The sequence below is a fragment of the Humulus lupulus genome, chromosome 1, assembly GCF_963169125.1.
Source record: "Humulus lupulus chromosome 1, drHumLupu1.1, whole genome shotgun sequence".
In the NCBI taxonomy this organism is placed as follows: domain Eukaryota; kingdom Viridiplantae; phylum Streptophyta; class Magnoliopsida; order Rosales; family Cannabaceae; genus Humulus; species Humulus lupulus.
Window position 1 is genome coordinate 163,477,511 of NC_084793.1, and position 19,380 is coordinate 163,496,890.

The window sequence follows — 19,380 nt, forward strand, 5'->3', positions numbered from 1 at the left end:
TCCGAGAGTTCTTGAGGAAAGAGAAAGTTTGGGTAAAAGTGAAAAGGAGTGAAGGGGCTTGTATTTATACTACTCGGGATATTTCTGGTGAGTAATGATGAGAGTAGGGTTTCAATGCATGGGAGACCACAATAACTCTCAAATCGGTTCTAGGAAACTGAAAATGTCATGATTACTTACCTTTTCGAGAAAGTAAGTACAGTCGGATGTGACAGGTTACCAAGATTGTTGGTCAAGTAAGTTTATTAAATGTTGTTCGCATTAAAATAAACTTGCAGGGCAAATGTTTCCCAAAATATTTGCAGGATGACATGGCATGTTAGAGAGGCACATGAGCAGCACGTGGTTATTATTAATGAAGTACTGGTCGACCGATGACCAGAGTATCAGAAAAAAAATTGAGCTGCTCGATAGGCGCAAGGAAAATGCTGAGCAGCAGGAAAAGAATGGGTGCAGAGGCATACGTCTAGAGCTGCTCGATGGACCGAGACAAATGCTTAGAAACAGTTATAAGTTAGATATTTAAGAGATATTTATTAATTTAAATGTAAATATCATTATTATTTTGTTATGCTTGTAACGTCAGTTGAACATGACCCATATGTACACCCATGACCCTATAAATAAGACTCATATGATTCATTTTTGGAAGCACACAATATTTTGTATTGAGAGAGAAATAATGATTTTATATATAGTGCTTGTATTTATCTTCAGGGCTTGTGAAACTCAGTGAACCCTTATTCGCCGATCGCAGGTTTTGGGTTTTCACATCGATAAATACACTAAGTTGACGTAAGTTATTACCAATTTCTTGCATTCAGTTCTCTAATTCATATTGTTTTTTGTGACTTTGTGTCGTTGACCAAATCGAAGGTCGACAAGTATTATTACTAGAACTATGCAAATCACTAGTTTGAAAGACAAAAATCATGTAGAATGTTATATAACTTTTCATGGAGTAGTTAAAGAAATTTAGGATTTAGACAATATCAAAATTCAAATACTTATTTTCTTATGTGATTAAGTGAAAAGTGATATCGTAGTAAAAGAGAAGACGATGTAGGTTTCATATTAGTTTATGTTAATCGAATGGGCACATAGCTAACTCAATTATAATGGCAACACAAGCAAAGCACATATTCTATGTGAATGATCCAACTTAAAAGTATATATATAAAAAATCATCGGCTAGGTTTGATTTGCAGGGATCATTAATTGCACCTTATTCTCAGACCTTATTCTCCATCCTCAGCTAGACTGGTTGACTATTTGCAGAGATCATTAATTGCACCTGATTTTTTAACATTTGATTCATATTCTAGACTTCAAATTGCTGTCAGTTATGGGTTCTTCAATTATTGCTTTTGTGACATTGATCATCTCATTTGAGGTGAATCCGTCGTCATTGGCATAAAATAAGTGCAACACTTGGCTCATTTTCCAGAACAAGTCCTTGCAAGCTCTCGGAACAATGCTATCTTTTTCCTTAAAAACTAGCCTCAGCAATTCTCTCCTCTTAGCGCCTACAACACTTTTCATTTCATTAATGGTCTCTTCTTCAGAAGAAGAACCAGAACCAAAACAAGATGCATGCACCAGGAGGTTTAATGACACTGCATTCAGTTTTCCTTCTTTGGATTCTCTCTGCAATAACCACTGAGTGATTAGAAAACGCCAGAAACTCATCACAAGGAAAACTTGTATTTATGTTTCTTGTTTCAATAAGGTATCTTGTGGACCAGAGGAAATGAGAAGTTACCTTGAAGCTATGGATATCATTTAGAAGTCGTCCCGAAGTGCTCATGAGTTTATATAGATAATGGATCTCGGAATGTCTTGTAACATCCTCAGAAAGCTTAGGTCCAACTAAGTAAAGAGCTGGAAGGACTATAGGTCCTAAGGCAAATGATATGTATCCATTTTTCATGTACTCATCTATTGTTGGCACGGTCTCGTATTTCAACCATTGAGCTTCCTTCAACATAGATTTAAGCAAATCCAGCCACTGTAAATTAAACAAAGTTCCATCAGCAATTGAGTGCATAACACAGTTCGACGTAGGAAAGATTCCCAAAAACTACATACATTATCATATCACTGAGATTTCCATACGAATCTTTTTCTTTTTTTTTTTCTTCCATTCAATCAGAAAAGATCTTACACCACACACATGAGCAGTATATAAGCACTGAATACTAATAGATGAATCATTATAGACATTCTTTGTATGATGTTTAAGAGTATACATATTAATACTTTGGTGCTTTCAGAATGGCAACAAATTGAAGTATATTATTTAAAAAACTATATGAGAAAGAAGAGAAATTAATGAAAACATGAACGAAGAAAAAATTCAAGCTCACAATCTCTATTATGTGATTTGTCACACTACGTCCTTGCCACATGAATGCTTTTGCTCCAATTTCAGAGATCGTGCCACGAAGTGCTAAAAAAACAATTTCAACTTGCTCGGATAAACAATCAACACTGACATCTACATCCCACCTGTGGTTACAAAACACAAAGCTTGATCACCTTTGTTTGGTAAATAACTAGGAGGATAATAACCAAAATGGATTAAAAAGGCAAATGCAACATCGGAAACATACTTTTCCATCAATTGAATGAGGTTTAATAGTTCCTCTTCTGAACCTCCAACATCAAAAAAATCATCAACCACTGTAGTAAGTACCCCGTTTTTAGCCCATGATATGCGGGCATCAGATAATTCAGGAGAAGAAAGAGTAGCAGCAGCAGAAAAGTAACAGTATGCCAGCTTCTGCCTAGCAAACTTTAGCTTATCCAGCCTATTCTCTACAACCCACCTGCTTCAACCGGTTGGCAAAATAAAAAATTATCTCCTTTAATAATTTAGAATATAAAGACAAGAAAATACTTATATACTTTTTTTGACACTGGTGAGGGGATTCAAATTTGGGACCTTCTCTTTGTGGAGAGGTGTAGTACCAATAAACTATGCCTACGACCACAATGCTCATATACTTGAAATGTTAATACTATATAAAAATATGATAAAATAAAAGGAAACTGATAGACCACCCCTGACCTACGTGTATGCCAGGAAGGATAGAAGCAAATGAATGCCAAGTCAGCAGAGAAGGAATAGAGTTAGTTAGAAGGGAAATTGTTTGGTATGTTGGGGTATATGATAGAGCCGTAAGCCTTAGTATATAGTGTGTTTGGTTAGTGTGAGAGGGTGTGATTTTTGTCTGAGAGTTTATTGTATTTTGGAGAGAACCAAGCTCTCGAATTCTTGGTATTTCAATGAAAAGGCTGACTGTGAAGTGTTTGAACTACTGAGTTGATTATTTTAGCTTTGTTATTCTGTGTTAACATATCAGAAACATTTCACACCAAACTACGAGGATCATTTATAAGCCCACAAATCAAAATGTGAGTCCCACATAAAGCTAATAAGTGGTTAATATTAATAACACGTGATAGTGTACATACTTTGTGTGTGGATTGTGAGTGTCTCTATCATTACTTTATTTTATATATATAGTTTGAGATATCTTTTATTAACATTACAATCGTTATCCCGCAGTTTTTCTACAGTTAGATTTTTTTTCTTTTTTCTTCTTCTTTTTTGATGGTTGAAATCCAACCGGCATGATGGATGTACCAACATTAGCATCCATATTTGAGCATAGTATTATTATCGGGCCATAATGGGATGGACATAACATACTAACACGCTTGAGGCCCATGGACACTCTAAAACATCTTTGGACAGCCCATTGGACCAAGACAACTAATTCTCTCTCATTGGGTATCTAGGCCCAATAGGCCCTTTATCTCTCATTAAAAGGGGTTATACCCTTATGGTGCATAGAGTGAGATGGACATGATACATCAGTGATTAGAGAGCGAAAGAGTAGTGTTCATCATGCCATTGCACCCTTTGTTTTCTCGGTGTAGATTGCTGGAATGTGATGAGCATATGGTGAAGCATGAGGATTCATTGCCATTATTACAAGGTAACAATGTTTCTCTTACTATCAATTTTGATGCCTTAAATATGATGAATAAATGTGTAATGGTTGAGCATAATAATTATTGATTAATGTTGGTTGATGCTTGGTATCAGAGCAAGGTCATCTGTTTTTAAGGCTCGAATTTATTATGGTAGGAAATCAAGCCATGTTGACAGCAAAATATTTATGTTTCCAATTGTTGTTTAAGCTTCTTAGTCTATCGGAATTCATATTTATTGTATTTATTTTAGACTATGAAGGGTCTTAGTTGTTTGGTGTATATATAGTCTAGTTCTATGTTGTAAAAGATAGAGAATATAGAAATAACAATAATTTTTCTCATACCATTTTCTTCATGGTATTAGAGCAATAGAAGCTCAAAATTGGGATTTATTTTTCAATTTTTCTTTAGCCCTCTCTTAAAAATTTAGGGTTTGGTATTCTTGAAGTTTAATCTTAGAAAACTATTTTCGAGTGTTATTCTATTCTCACCTCCGACCCAAGGAGATTGCCCAGCTTCCGATTGGCGGACCCCCGAACTGCGGAGCCCAGTGTAACATGCCAGCCTTGAGGGCATGTTACAAGCTAGGATGGTGCTCGGTCAGATGCGCACGCGAGGGTGCAGGCTGGTGAGCATGCTAATGCCTAGTTTGTACAACAGTGGCATTTTTGTAAATATCTTCAATATTGCCTGGAAATGGACGGGACTTGGTAGGTTCCATATTGAAGGGTCAATGAATGCTATGGTGCAATCGGATTTGGGAGATTCGGATAATTGGCGAGCTGAGAGCCAAATATGTCTCCCAAGCAAAAATCATATATGTTCCTAGTAGAAGGCTAAAAGGTCAAAAGGCTCTTTGTAGGGGGAGCACCTAGTGTCAAGTGAGCTACTACTAGTTGGGAGGACTAGTAGGACGGGCATATGAGGACCACGAGGGGACTCATATGTCTCCATGAGTAGGAGTACTCATGGACATTACCTGGTCGTCCCGGCAGTGCGTCGAAGTGTGCTGCCAGAGGTTTAGGGGTATAGTTCCCTTGGCTTGTCTGGATGCCACTTGCATGGAACGTGGCTCGAACCTTCGAGAGACATCGTGGTGCGCCATGGCCACGAGTCTCGACACAAGATGGCACGGGAAGTCATTCGTGGGACTTGTTAGCATATAAGCATTGGAGGGTGTGCTATTAGTCTGGCAGCTAGTCTCAAGGGCCTACCAACATGTGTGAAGGCATGGTACCTTGAGGATTGGACCATGGACGTATGGAAGTCCTTGGTCTGTGACGTGAGCTAATCAGATAGTATCGAATGGGGCATGATGAGAGGTGTTGGCACGTCAGCTTGGTGTTAGCTATTGGCCACACATGCTCTCTTGCCTTGTGAATCTCTGGGTGAGCATCGATGTTGGGATTTGCCTTGCCATAGTAAAAACCTATGGACAGTGTGAGTGCCTTGACTAGATAGCCTTGATGCATGGTTGCACTCATAGATGTTTGAGAGCATGACTTAGCGAGAGTTGTTCGAGAGACGAAAGTGTGCAGAGACACACGGTCGCGCGAAAAATGTGCCCATTGTTATTCGAATGGTTGGAAGGCTGACCTTGGCTCAGAGGAGTCAAGGTGTTGCACGAGCATTTCCGCTATCAAAATGTCAGCCTGTGACACCCAGCAAAGCTGCATGACTGCCTCCGACGACCTCTTTTTCAGGCGTCTTCCTCGTCTCCGGCACACCACTCATCCGTGCTTCTTTGCCTCGTCTCTACTGGTATTTCTCTATGGCAGCACAAAGTTCTTCTCAATATTTCTCTTTAGTTGCACAATAAAGCAACACTCATGCACTCTAGGTTATTCAAACCCCTCATACCCATTGGATTGTGGATTCCGATGCTACAGACCACATGACAGGTGATAGATCACTATTTTCATTTTTAGCAAATGCTCCAATGATAGCATTATCTACATAGCAAATGGCTCATGTTCGAGAATAGACGGAATTGGGACCATAACAATCACACCAAGTCTTGTTTAAATTTTATTCTTTACATTCCCAAACTTGATTATAATTTAATCTCAGTGAGCAAACTGAATAGAAATTGTAACATCCCAAATTCCCTAATTTGATTTAGTGCCTAGATTAGGGGGCCGGGAGGCAATAATTGAGTTAATTATGTGTTATTATAGTATGAGCATGTTATTATGTAAATTATATTATAATATGATTATGCTTGCCTGTTTAGAATTATTAAATGTGTACGTGGGCTCGCTTCTTATAAGAAGGGCATTTTAGTAATTTGACCTGTTCATGGTATAAATGCAAATATATGTTTGTGTGATTGAGACCACATTATTATGTGGATATATTTGAGTTACTCGACGTGAGGCGATCCTGATGAGCAAGTTAGCGGAAAAGTCCCAACAGGGTTTAATACCCGGCTCGGGGTGAGCTTGGGGGTATTTTTAGTAGTTTAGTACATCACCGGGATTTAGCAGGTAATGGGAAATTATTTAGTAATCTTGTGAGAGTATTGAAAGTAATGGGAATTATAAGATGTAAATTGGGAGTAGCGGGGTATGAGACAAAAGACAAAATTACCCTTGGAAGCATGTGATGAATAGGCTAAGAGCAAAGGGTCAATTTGGTCATTTCTGTCCAAGTATAGGACTTGGTGGGTTGGGAACTTCTCAGATGGTTTAGGAAATTAAAGGAAGGAAAGTCTCAGCAACTCACTCTTTCTCTCTCCCTCGTTTTCTCTCTATCTCATGAAGCTTGGGAAGAATTTTGGGGAAAACTGAAGAACAAAGCCTAGGAATTGAGGTATTGAGCTTGGGGACTAGGACATTAGCTCTGGGGATCATCATATCAGAGGTAAGGGCTTGAATTCGAAACCTGTTCATGTTAATTTTGTGGTTTTGTCTAAAGCTTAAGTCCATGCATGCTTGGTAATTGGGAGGTTGAGTTTTGAGATTTGTTGATGAGTTTTAATCTAGTAATTAGCTAGATATTTGCTGTTGGAAAGGATTATGTTGATTGTGGGATTGAATTGAAAGATTGGGATATAATTGGATTGTTTCTTGATAGGTTCGGCTAAGGAAAAAACCCAGAAATTCTGGGTTCGAAAGGCTTGGCCGCAGCTCTATTCTTGGTGTGTCGCGGCCCTCAAAGGGAAAAATGGGAGTCGGGTTGGCTCAGAGGCAAGGGCAGGCTGCGGCGCCGCAAGGGATGGGTCGCAGTGCATGTCTGATATTTGGGGAGGCCGAGCCTCTGATTAGAGGCGGGTCGCGGCATGGAATCATGGAGTCGCAGCCCTCAAGGGGATTTTTGGCCCTGCGAAGGTTTTTAGTTCAGGAACTTAACCTTTTGGGCTCGGGATCGATTCTACTTCCGCGTTGGGTGGAATTCAATGTCCCAGAGGCTAGGACTTGGTTTGGAAGCTTTTATTCCCTCATTGTTGATGAAATTCCTTATTATGGTTGTGACTAGGTCAACGCTAAGGGCTCGAATCAGGGATTGTACTCAAGAAGGCGTCGCTAGTAACTTGCATTTGGACTGACGGTAAGAAAATTGCACCTAGTATGTAAATGTGTGATTAGGGATTAGCCCCATGGCTAAATATAGACATGGTTAAGGCTTTAGCCCTGTTAATGAGCATGATTATAATTATGTTTGTAAATGTCTGGTTAAGTACACTGGAATGCGCACGAATATGATTATGCCTATGATTGTTGCCTGAGTGTATTATAATACATTGTATCTATAGGTGTGAATGTTAAATGAAATATGTGATTGTCTGTTGTAACTAGAAAGCTCTGTTTATAAACCAGGGGATTATTAGGATGTGAATTGGAGATCGACTTATTAGCAAACATTCACTAAATTCTGAGAGACTCGTCTTATAAGCTGAGGATCTTAAGCTTGGACTTATAAGTCAGGGGCTTGTGAGGCTCGATTTATGAGTCAAGGATCAGTAGGACTCAGCTTATAAGTTGAGGTTGGCATTATGCACGTAGAGTGCAGGCCACCATGGCTGGGCCACCCTGAGAGTGCAACACGCACTTGACTGGCTCGGATGCCAAACAAATGGAAAGATAGTGCGACATGCACTTGTGCAACTCTATGGTTGCCAATTTGTAGAACATCAGATTCAATTATTACTGTTTGGCAGATATATTACTCTGTGAATTGTTTAATATGTTTTCTTGCTGAGTCTTTTGGCTTACGGATGTTTTGTGGTGTAGATAAAGGTAAAGAGAAGCTCAACCAGCCATGAGTAAGAGGGTGTTAGCAGTAACATGTACATATGCAGTCCGCTCGACCACCACGACCAAGATTCTTAAGGAAGCTAGGGTTGTACCCACCTTTTGCCGCCTAGGTCAGCCTACTATGTAATTTGGATGTTGTAACCAGTTTTTTTTTAAACTAATGTTTTTGGGATCCCGTGTAACGAATATGTTTTTGGGTTTAATGAAATGGTTATGACTTGATCAAAATTTTAAATACCTAAACCTTTTGTAGCTTAATCACATGTTTAGTCCAAATGACTTGTTTAGCAAGTCCAACACTAGTTTAAACACACTTGGTAACGGACCCTAATTAGCAGGGCGTTACAGAAATCTTAATTGTGAAGCCAAGTTTACTGCTAATTTTTGTGTTTTTCACGATGTGGAATCGAGGATGATGATAGGCCAAGCTGAGTTCAATAAGGGCTTGTATCTGTAAAAATCAAAACCTCGAGTCTAACCATGGAAATTGTTGTTGTCTCTCTCAGTGTCAATCTCTTACATCAGCAAACTAGTCCAATAAAATCACTACAATCACATTAGGGCATTACCGTCTAGGTCAGCCAAATTTCATGTACCTCAAACACTTATTCCCATCCCTATTTGTCAATATAAACCCTCAATCTCTCCGGTGTGATATTTGACAATTTTCTAAGGACTCTTGTCACTCTTTTGCCCCAAGACCTCATCAACCCTCTCAAGCCTTCCGATGAAATGGTGAGGAAAAAATGTTTCTTAATGATTTTGTACAACCTAGGACTAGAGGTATATATAGGAAATACAAAAATAATTACATTAAATATAGAAATAGGAACCGATTCCTATTCCCAGGAATCCCAAAGATCAAAACATTAAAACCCTATTTTCTTCTAACTGTCAACACTCCCCCTCAAGCTGGACTATAGATATTGATGAGTCCAAGCTTGTTTACAAGAAAATCAAATGTTTGTTCAGATAGTCCCTTTGTGAGAATATTAGCAAGCTGTTGATTAGTATGCACATATCTAATGCTGATAACTCCTCTGTCAATTTTTTCTTTGATGAAGTGACGGTCAACTTCCACGTGTTTGGTTCTGTCATGATGTATAAGGTTATGTGCAATGCTGATAGTAGATTGGTTATCACAGTAGAGCCGAATAGGGGCTTCATATTTAATCTTCAATTCTTCTAGTAGACGTTTGATCCATATAGCTTCACACACTCCATGAGCCATGGCTCTATACTCTGCTTCTGTACTGCTTCTTGCAACCACAGTTTGCTTTTTACTTCTCCATGTGGTTACATTCCCCCATACCATTGTGTAATATCCAGATGTAGACTTTCTATTATCAATTGAACCAGCCCAGTCTGCATCTGTGAACACTTCAACCTTTCTCTCAATTGTCTTCCTGAAAAAAAGACCCTTTCCTGGAGTTTGCTTGAGATATCTCAGAATTCGATACACTGCATTGAGATGTCCTTGACACGGATCATGCATGTATTGACTGACAAGACTCACTGCAAAAGCAATGTCGGGTCTAGTATGTGAGAAGTAGATGAGTTTTCCTACCAGTTGTTGGTACTTCCCCTTGTCAACTGGACTTCCTTCAAACATTTTCTTTTTGTCTCCGAGCTCAATTGGAGTTTTGCTGGGTCTGCTTCCGAGCATTCCTGTCTCCTTTAGAAGATCTAGAGTGTATTTTCTCTGGGACACGGAAATACCTTTTTTACTTCTAGCAAATTCCATACCCAGAAAATATTTGAGAGCACCGAGATCTTTGACTTTGAACTCCTTTGCCAACATTTCTTTGATTGAGTTTATCTCCTCAATGTGATTACCAGTGATAATTATGTCATCAACATATACGATTAGTATCGCAATTTTTCCACTTCCTAAGTGTTTGACAAAGAGAGTGTGATCAGTTTGGCCTTGTATGTATCTAAGCCCTTTGACAACTTTCAGGAAACGATTGAACCATGCTCAGGGAGATTGTTTCAAGCCGTAGAGAGATTTGTTCAGTTTGCAAACTGTGGTTGTCTTGAGAGATTCTTCAAATCCCGGAGGCTGACTCATATACACTTCTTCTTCAAGTTCCCCATTCAAGAACGCATTCTTTACATCAAGCTGATGTAATTCCCAATCCATGTTAACCGCTAGTGAGAGAAGAACTCTGATAGTGTTGAGTTTGGCAACTGGAGCGAATGTTTCCGTGTAGTCAATTCCATAAGTTTAAGTAAACCCCTTGGCAACTAACCGAGCTTTGTACCTCTCAATAGATCCATTTGCATTGAATTTGACGGTGAACACCCATTTGCACCCTATTACCTTCTTGTCTGGTGGTAACTCTACTAATTTCCACGTTCCATTATGTTTAAGTGCTCTTATTTCTTCAAGCACTGCTGCTTTCCACTTAGGAGAATCTACTAATTTCCACGTTCCATTATGTTTAAGTGCTCTTATTTCTTCAAGCACTGCTGCTTTCCACTTAGGAGAATCAAGAGCTTCTTCGATATTCCTGGAAATCACAACATTTGATAGATTCGAGGTGAAAGCTTTAAATGGAGATGACAATTTTGAGTAAGAAATGAACTTTGAAATGGGGTGTTGGGTATATGATCTGGTTCCTTCCCTTAATGCAATAGGAATATCTAGATCTGACTGTTTGTTAGATGGGAGAATACCTGGATCTTTTGAGGGAAGCGGTTCCATCACTGGATTGGGCGTTTGACTGTGCTGAGGATTCATAACTTGTTTATTTCTCCTGGAATATACCCGAATCTCTTTCTATACGTTTTGGTCTTGAGGATGTCCTTCTGGTTCAGTGTTTTTAGGAGAGGTTGGTGGATTTTCTTGTTCAGGAGGGAGAGTCTGGATATCTGGTTCAGAAGAAAGTAGAGTGGAAGAGGTAAATGGAAAAAGAGTTGTTAAGGGTAATTCTAACCCCCACGACCACTGAGTTTCTTGCTGGTGATGGTTGGACTCCCTCTGAAGCAATGTGGGAGTGAAGTAAGGAGTATCCTCGAAAAATGTGACGTCACATGAGATGAATGTTTTTTTGGTGATGGGACAATAACACCGATAACCTTTTTGGGTAGGAGAGTAACCCAAAAACACAGTCTTAATGGCTCTAGGATCAAATTTACTCCGATGGTGGGAGTGAACATACACAAAAGCAGTGCAACCAAATACTTTAACAGGTAGAGTATTTGTAGAGATGTGAGGATGTAGAGATTGAAGAACAGAATATGGTGTTTTGAACTGAAGGGATCGACTAGGGAGGCGATTAATGAGATAAGCAGCAGTAAGGATAGCGTCGCCCCAAAGATGTTTAGGGACATGCATAGTGAACATAAGAGCACGAGCTACTTCTAAGAGATGGCGATTTTTGCGTTCAGCAACTCCATTCTGTTGCGAAGTGTCAACACACGAGCTTTGATGGACAATCCCATTTTTGAGAAGATAGGGACCAAGAGTGGTATTGAAATATTCAGTACCATTGTCGGTACGGAGTATTCTTATAGATGTTTGGTACTGTGTTTGGATCATTTGATGAAAGTTCTGAAAAATTTGGCATGTTTCAGACTTACTTTTAAGAAGATAGACCCAAGTGAGACGTGTGTGATCATCAATAAAAGAGATAAACCATCGCTTACCATGAGAAGTATTGACCTTGGAAGGTCCCCATATGTCACTATGAATCAGAGAGAATGGGTTGGAAGGTGTATATATTTTGTGAGGGAACAAAATTTGTGTGTGCTTGGCAAATTGACAAATATCACAATGAAAATCAGTAATATTCTTATTTACAAAAAACGATGGGAATAAGTGTTTGAAATATAAAAAAGTTGGATACCCAAGTCGACAATGCCATAACATAATTGTTTTTGAAACAGAGTTTGAAATAAACGATGAACTTGAACAAGAATTAGAAATAGAACTTGAACCCAAACATACTAGAGAAGAGAGCTCGTTAACTGGATGTTGCCTTTCAAAGAAATAAAGTCCGTTATGAACCCTAGCACTGCCAATCATCCTCCCCGATGATAGATCCTGAAATTGACAAGAATTTGACATGAATTTAGCGAAGCAATGATTATCACTGGTTAATTTTTGGACAGAGATTAAATTGCATTTCAAAGAAGGAACATAAAGAACTGATTTAAGAATGAGGTCAGCAGATAATTTAATAGTGCCTATTAGGAGAATGGGTGCCGTTTGCAATTGTGACACTAGATTTAGTAGAACATGGAGAATAAGTATCAAACAAATGTGGTAAACCTGTCATGTGATCATTGGCGCCCGAATCGATGATCCATGGTGTGTTGGAGGTGGAAGAAAAATTACCAGAGTGTGCAACAGAGGCACTATGAGTCTCAGGACCGGAACTGGGTTTTATGGATGATTGACTCAAAAGAGTGTCTAGGTGGGCAAGTTGTTCCTTACTGAATGAAGGGGTACCAGCACTATTCTGATCATTGGTACTCTCAGTTTGAGTTTGATAGGCCTTTCTTTCATTTTGGCGGCGAGGGGTCCAATTGGGTGGTTTACCATGGATAACCCAACAAGTAGATCGAGAATGACCGTGACGTTGGCAGTGATCACACCAAGGCCAATCACCCTTACGATTAGGTCGAGGGTCGGGAGTGGATCTGCCATGTGGTGGAGGGCCAGATTTTGATACGACAGCTGAGCTTTCAATGGGCTGCAGGTCAGGAGTAGTGAGCATGACACGACGACGTGCTTCTTCACGTCTAACCTCAGAGAAGGCTTCTTCAGTGTCAGGAAATGGGGCACGACCCACCAGACGACCTCTAACTTCATCAAGATTACTGTTTAACCCCGTAAGAAATTCAAAGACTCGTTCTTTCTCTAACTGCTGCCGCTGGATTGTAGTGCAGTTAGCACATAGTGGTGTGGTATCCAGATACAAATCGAGCTCCTGCCACAAGTCTTGTAAGTCGGAAAAATATTGGGTAACAGTTTGATTACCTTGCTTGATTTCTTTTAAGCTTGGTACGGATTTCGAAAATCTGAGAGGCGTTACCAAGGTCAGAATACATTTTCCGAGCAGCGTCCCACACCTCCTTAGCAGTCTTAAAGAACAGATATCTGCGGTTGATTTTTGAGTCCATTGAATTAATTAACCATGCAAGTACAATAGAATTTTCAGCTTGCCATACCTTGTATGTAGGATCATTGAAAAGAGGTGCAGGGAGATCACCATTAATGTATCCTAGTTTACCACGACCACAAATAACAAGTTTGACAGATTGGGCCCATTGTAAATAATTTTTGCCATCAAGTTTATGGGCTGTAATATTTAGTGAACCACTATCAAGGTTATAAAGAGAGCCCATAGACCCACTGGGCTGAGTGTGGGCTGAGTTAGGGTTAGGGTTACCTTCATTGGGCTGGGTTGAGTGAGGCCCAATATTTTGAGAGGTAACTTCCTCACTATTCGACATCACAGAGAGATAGGCTGCTGTGAGGGAGAGAGCCGAGAGAGGAGCGACTGAGGGCTACGGGGGCCGACTGAAGCGCCGAGAGCTGGCCGAGAGCTTCTGAGGGCGACAAGGGGCCGACTGTAGCGCCGCCGGACTGGACTGCTGCCGGATTGGACTGGCCGAGATGCTGGAGATGATGCCGGAGAGGAGCGACTGGAGGTTGAGCGCCGGAGCAAGTGCCAAATGACTTCGCCGGAGGCCTGGAGTGTCGCCGGACTGGTTTGCGACTGGAAGGAGGGACGACCGCTGGAAAAAATGGAGGAAAACTGAGGGGGGAACAGAATCGAGCCTTGTGGCTCTGATACCATGATGAAATGCTGAGGAAAAAATGTTTCTTACTATATTTCTATTCACTGATGATTTTGTACAACCTAGGACTGGAGGTATATATAGGAAATACATAAATAATTACATTAAATATAGAAATAGGAACCGATTCCTATTCCCAGGAATCCCAAAGATCAAAACATTAAAACCCTATTTTCTTCTAACTGTCAACACCTTCTCACTCACTCAGGGGGATATTTGGGAACCATCCAAAGTTCAAAATATCAGTGGGACACGTTGGTTTTTGTTACTAGTTGACGATCATAGCCGCTTGAGTTGGACATTCCTCGTGAAAGAAAAGTTTGAAACAAATCAGATTTTCCAAAACTTCCAGAAAATGATTCAAACCCAATTTCAAACAAACATTCAGGTATTAAAAACCGATAATGCTCGTGACTTCAATTCTGTCCTTGGACCATATTTACAATCGCATGGGATTGTTCATCAAAGTTCCTGCGCCGACACACCACAACAAAATGGTGTGGCCGAACGCAAAAATCGCCATTTACTTGAGGCAGTTCGATTCTTACTTTTTTTCATCTCATGTTCCAAAAAGATTCTGGGCTGAAGTTGTCCTCACAGCCACCTATCTCATAGATAGAATGCCATCACGAGTCCTAAAGTTCAAAACTCTACTGCAAATCCTTCTTGAATCATATCCTCACTCACATCTTGTGTCTCAAATTTCCCTTCGTGTCTTTGGTTGTGTTGCATTTGTCCATGTTCACTTCTCACACCGAAGCAAACTCGATGTCCGCGCCACCAAATGTATCCTTCTTGGCTACTCATCCAATAAAAAAGGCTACAAATGCTACTGTCCAATTTCCAAAAAGTTGTTCCACTCCATGGATGTCACTTTCTTTGAAGACCTGCCTAATTACACCAATTCTACAATTCCGAGGGAGAACCATAGTTAGGAATTGCGAAATTGGGACTTTGTTTCTCTCATTGACAATACAGTTGATTCTCCTTCGAATGCTTCTTCTCACAACACAATTCTTTCAAGAACATCACCAACTCCTTCCGTTGCCCATACTCCAAACTATTCAGTTGAATCACAAGCCAAGAAATTCTCATCCAATCTCTTCAAGTCCTATCCACATTCCAAGCAAAGAGGCCCAACCTCATCATTCAGCCAAATCAAATGATCCAAGAACAACTCATCCAATCTCTCCAAGTCATGTCCCCATCCCAAGCAAAGTGATCCAGGTTTACTCAAGGAAAAAGAAGCAAGCATTGAAGAAGCCACTATACAAACTCAACAAGGTCAAGAATATGATCTGATCCCATTCATCCTTGAAAAAACACAGGAAGACGCTAGACCTGAACCTATTATGAAAGAAAATGTGTCAGATGATCTGAACATCCCCATTGCTCACAGAAAGGGGGTACGCTCTAGCACTCAACATCCCATTCACAATTATTTGAGTTACTCAAGCCTATCTCCTACATATAGAGCCTTTATCACCTCCTTGGACCAAGTTCAGGTTTCCACATCGGTCCAGGAAGCCCTACAGATTCCTGGTTGGAAGGCTGCCACAATGGAAGAACTTAGAGCACTTGAAAAGAATGAAACATGGATCCTCACATATCTACCTCTTGACAAACGCACAGTTGGCTGCAAATGGATCTTCTCAGTCAAGCATAAGGCGGATGGACGCATTGAAAGACTCAAGGCCCGCTTACTGGCCAAAGGGTTCGCTCAATCCTATGGCATTGATTACCAAGAGAAGTTTGCTCCTGTTGCTAAGTTGAACACCATTCGAGTTCTCTTGTCGATTGCAATAAACAAAGAATGGCCTTTATTCCAACTTGATGTAAAGAATGCATTTCTTATTAGAGATCTAGTGGAAGAAGTATACATGGATATCCCTCCAGGATTTGAGTGCAGATTCACTAAGGGAAAGGTGTGCAAACTCAAGAAATCCCTTTATGGCCTCAAGCAACCCCCTCGAGCCTGGTTTAACAGGTTTACAAAAGTTCTAAAGGGAGATGACTACACTTAGTGCCAGTCAGATCACACTCTGTTTGTAAAACATTCAGCAGGGGGATAACTAACGGTGTTAGTAGTTTATGTCGATGATATTGTGGTTACAGGAAATTTCATGGAGGAAATTACTCATCTCAAGCAGCTCCTTTCCAGTGAATTTGAGATAAAGGATCTAGGACAATTAAGATACTTCCTAGGGATCGAAGTAGCAAGATCCAGCCTAGGCATCTCAGTCACTAACCGAAACTATGTCCTCGACCTCTTACAGGAAACAAGGATGATTGGATGCAAGCCAGTTGACACACCGATGGATCCTAACACCAAACTTGGAGCACAGACAGACGGAATAAAAGTTGATCGAGGAAGGTACCAACGTCTCGTGGGAAAATTAATTTACCTAACTCACACTTGGCTTGATATAAGCTTTGCTGTAAGTGTTGTTAGTCGATTTCTCAACAATCCCACAGAGGAACACATGGATGTTGTCTATCGGATTCTTAGGTACCTCAAAGGAACACCAGGAAAAGGGCTAATGTTCAGAAAAACTTTTCACAGGGATCTTAAAATCTACACAGATGCATATTGGGCAGGTTCTCTCATTGAACGAAGATCCACTTCCGCATACTGCTCCTATATTTGGGGAAATCTTCGTATCTTGGCGCAGCAAGAAGTAGCTCGCAGAAGTGCTGAAGCAGAATTTCGTGCCTTAGAATATGGAATTTGTGAAGGAATGTGGCTGAAACGCTTACTTGATGAACTCAGAATCGGCCTTGAAGGCCCTATAAATGTTTTCTGTGATAATCAATCAGCTATAGCAATTTCAAAGAATCTAGTCCATCATGATAGAACCAAACATGTCAAAATTGATCGTCAATTCATCAATGAGAAAATTGAAGGCAAGATCATCACCTTGAAGCATGTTCCCTCAAGACAACAGGCAGCTGACATCTTAACCAAACCTCTCCATCGCCCTAATTTCAGTGAACACAGCTCCAAACTAGGAATGTTTAGCATATATCATCTAGTTTGAGGGGGAGTGTAGGAAATCAAGCAAGTAATTGGTTGTTAGGTGTTGATAGCAAGAAATTTATGTTTCCAATTGTTGCTTAAGCTTCGTAGTCTATAGGAATTCCTATTTATTGTATGTAATTTTAAATATGAAGGGTCTTAGTTGTTTGCTGTATATAGCCTAGTTCTATGTTTTAAAAGATAGAGAATTCGGAAATAAAAATAATTTCTCTCATACCATTTTCTTCATTTACTTTAATTTTTCTTTTTTTTTCTCCCCATTTTTTTACCATACCCAGTTTTACATTTAAAACCCATAATTAATTTTTGTTTTTTGATTATTTTGGATGGAGTATGAATTGCATGAGTTTAGGATACTCAAATGTACTGACTTTTGTAAAAATAAAGTTTTATTTCAAGCATGAATTTGGGGATAACTGTTCTTGAATGATCGGAAATGGCCAATTTTTTTTACTGGTTCGGGTTTTTCTGGGCGTTTTTTGGCCAAATGGAGCTCGGGGATTGAATGGAAATAGGTCGAGGATGAAAAACCCCATAAACGGCAGTCAAAGCGATAGCCGTAGCTGCCAATTTGATAGGCCTCTAGTGACGTTTGTATATGCTAGGAAGAATAGGAAGGGTAAGGATGGGGGTGTCAGCACAGGATAATTAGGCAGAGGGTATATTGGTTGTTATGTGAGTTAGTTGCTTGTGTGGGAGGGTACACGGTAAATGAGTAGGACAGAGTATATAAGCTCTTTAGTGGGTCAGTGTAGGGGTGGGAAGAATTTGGTGAAGTGTAACCCATTTGGGGGGAGAGGCTAGGCTCTCGAAATTCTAGTGTTCAATACAAATCTTGATTTTCTTCCATTTTTTGCTCTATTGTGCTATTCTTTGTTGTGTACTAGGTTCTGTTTGGCAGGTTTGGTCTATCAAAGTGGTATCAGAGCCATATCCACAATGGGACTGAAGCCACAAATTCAGATGGAGATGTGGGATCAGAAATTAGAGGCAGTTCAGTCAGAGTTGTAGAAAGGGATGTCGAACATCCGATCAGAATTCCAGCAGCTGCCCAAAGAGGTAGAGTCACTGAAGTTGGAAGTCCAGAGGTTGCCAGCCATGGAGAAGAAGATGGATTACCTAGTAACTCATCTGGCGACCTTACTGCAAACCTCGGGGAAGGCGACCACTGAGGGTACCGCAGCTAGTGTCGATCAACATCGAAGGGCGGTTGATGGTGAATTTTCACAGAATGTGATTTCAGAATCTCCGATCGTGCATTCAAATCCGTCCCAGGCCCCAACTTCCGAGCAGCGTCGACCACCGGCTGCCGTTCAACCAGATTCGTACTATGCAGCCCCGACGTATAGTCAGGACTACCGTCCTCCCCGGATGGAGCTACCCCTGTTTTCCGGTGACAACCCAGACCGGATGGATATATAGGGCAGAGAGGTACTTCTTGTTGACCAAGATGCCCGAGCCAATAATGTTAGGGACGGCCATCGTCGGCTTAGACGGAGACGCCCTTACGTGGTTTCAGTGGGAGAATCAGAGAAGGTCGATTACATCGTGGGCAATATTGAAGCAATTGTTGATTTTACAATTTCGCGCAACTCCGATTGGGTCGATATTCGAAGAGTTCATGTTGGTTAGTCAAACAACCACAGTAAAGGATTATCGCTTGAGGTGGGAGGCTCTAGCTTCGCGAGTTCCCGACGTGCCGGAGCATATCTTGGAAGGTAGCTTCGTGAAAGGATTGAAGGAAGATATCAAAGGGGTCCTACACATACTCCAGCCCACAGGCCTAGCCCAAATTATGGAGACGGCCCAAAGAATTGAAGAGGGCCACCATTTATTCACAACGGGCCAGGCACCAAAACTGGGTTCTACCCAACTAGTTTTCAGCCCAATTGCTCCTCCCCGAGCAGTGGTGAACCCTCTCTTTGCCAAGCCGATTCCTCCTTCTCTAGCTTCAATCACCCAGGCAACGATGACCCCGTCTTCCAACTTTGGAAAAGCGAGTAGGCCACCAGCTTTCAAACGCTTGTCGGAGGCCGAGTACCAAGACAAAAAAACTAGAGTATGCTTTAAATGGACAAAAAGTTCCACCGTGGGCATGAGTGTGAGCAGAAATGCTTACAAGTCATGCTAACCATGGACGAAGAAGACACTCCATCTTTGGCGGACTCACCACCTTTGACACCCGATTCCGAGGAGGCAATGGGCATGGAGGAGACTCTCGCAACACTCTCGTTAAACTCGTTGGTCGGTATTTCTTCAGCTCACACTATGAAG

General features: G+C 40.7%; 1 protein-coding gene across 8 annotated transcripts in view; it reads right to left on the reverse strand.

Annotated features, from left to right (window-relative positions):
• Window positions 1-994: 994 nt before the first annotated feature.
• The window catches only part of LOC133799970 (ent-kaurene synthase TSP4, chloroplastic), a 28,676-nt gene continuing 10,290 nt past the window's right edge, over window positions 995-19,380 (reverse strand). For all 8 annotated transcript variants that reach the window (XM_062237983.1, XM_062237962.1, XM_062237971.1 and 5 more), the window contains 4 exons: window positions 2,613-2,828; window positions 2,367-2,508; window positions 1,763-2,008; window positions 995-1,647 (listed from right to left, as the gene is read on the reverse strand). In XM_062237983.1, the coding sequence (XP_062093967.1) occupies window positions 1,315-1,647; window positions 1,763-2,008; window positions 2,367-2,508; window positions 2,613-2,828 (937 nt within the window). In that variant the 3' untranslated portion in view covers window positions 995-1,314. The remainder of the gene's footprint in view (window positions 1,648-1,762; window positions 2,009-2,366; window positions 2,509-2,612; window positions 2,829-19,380) is intronic.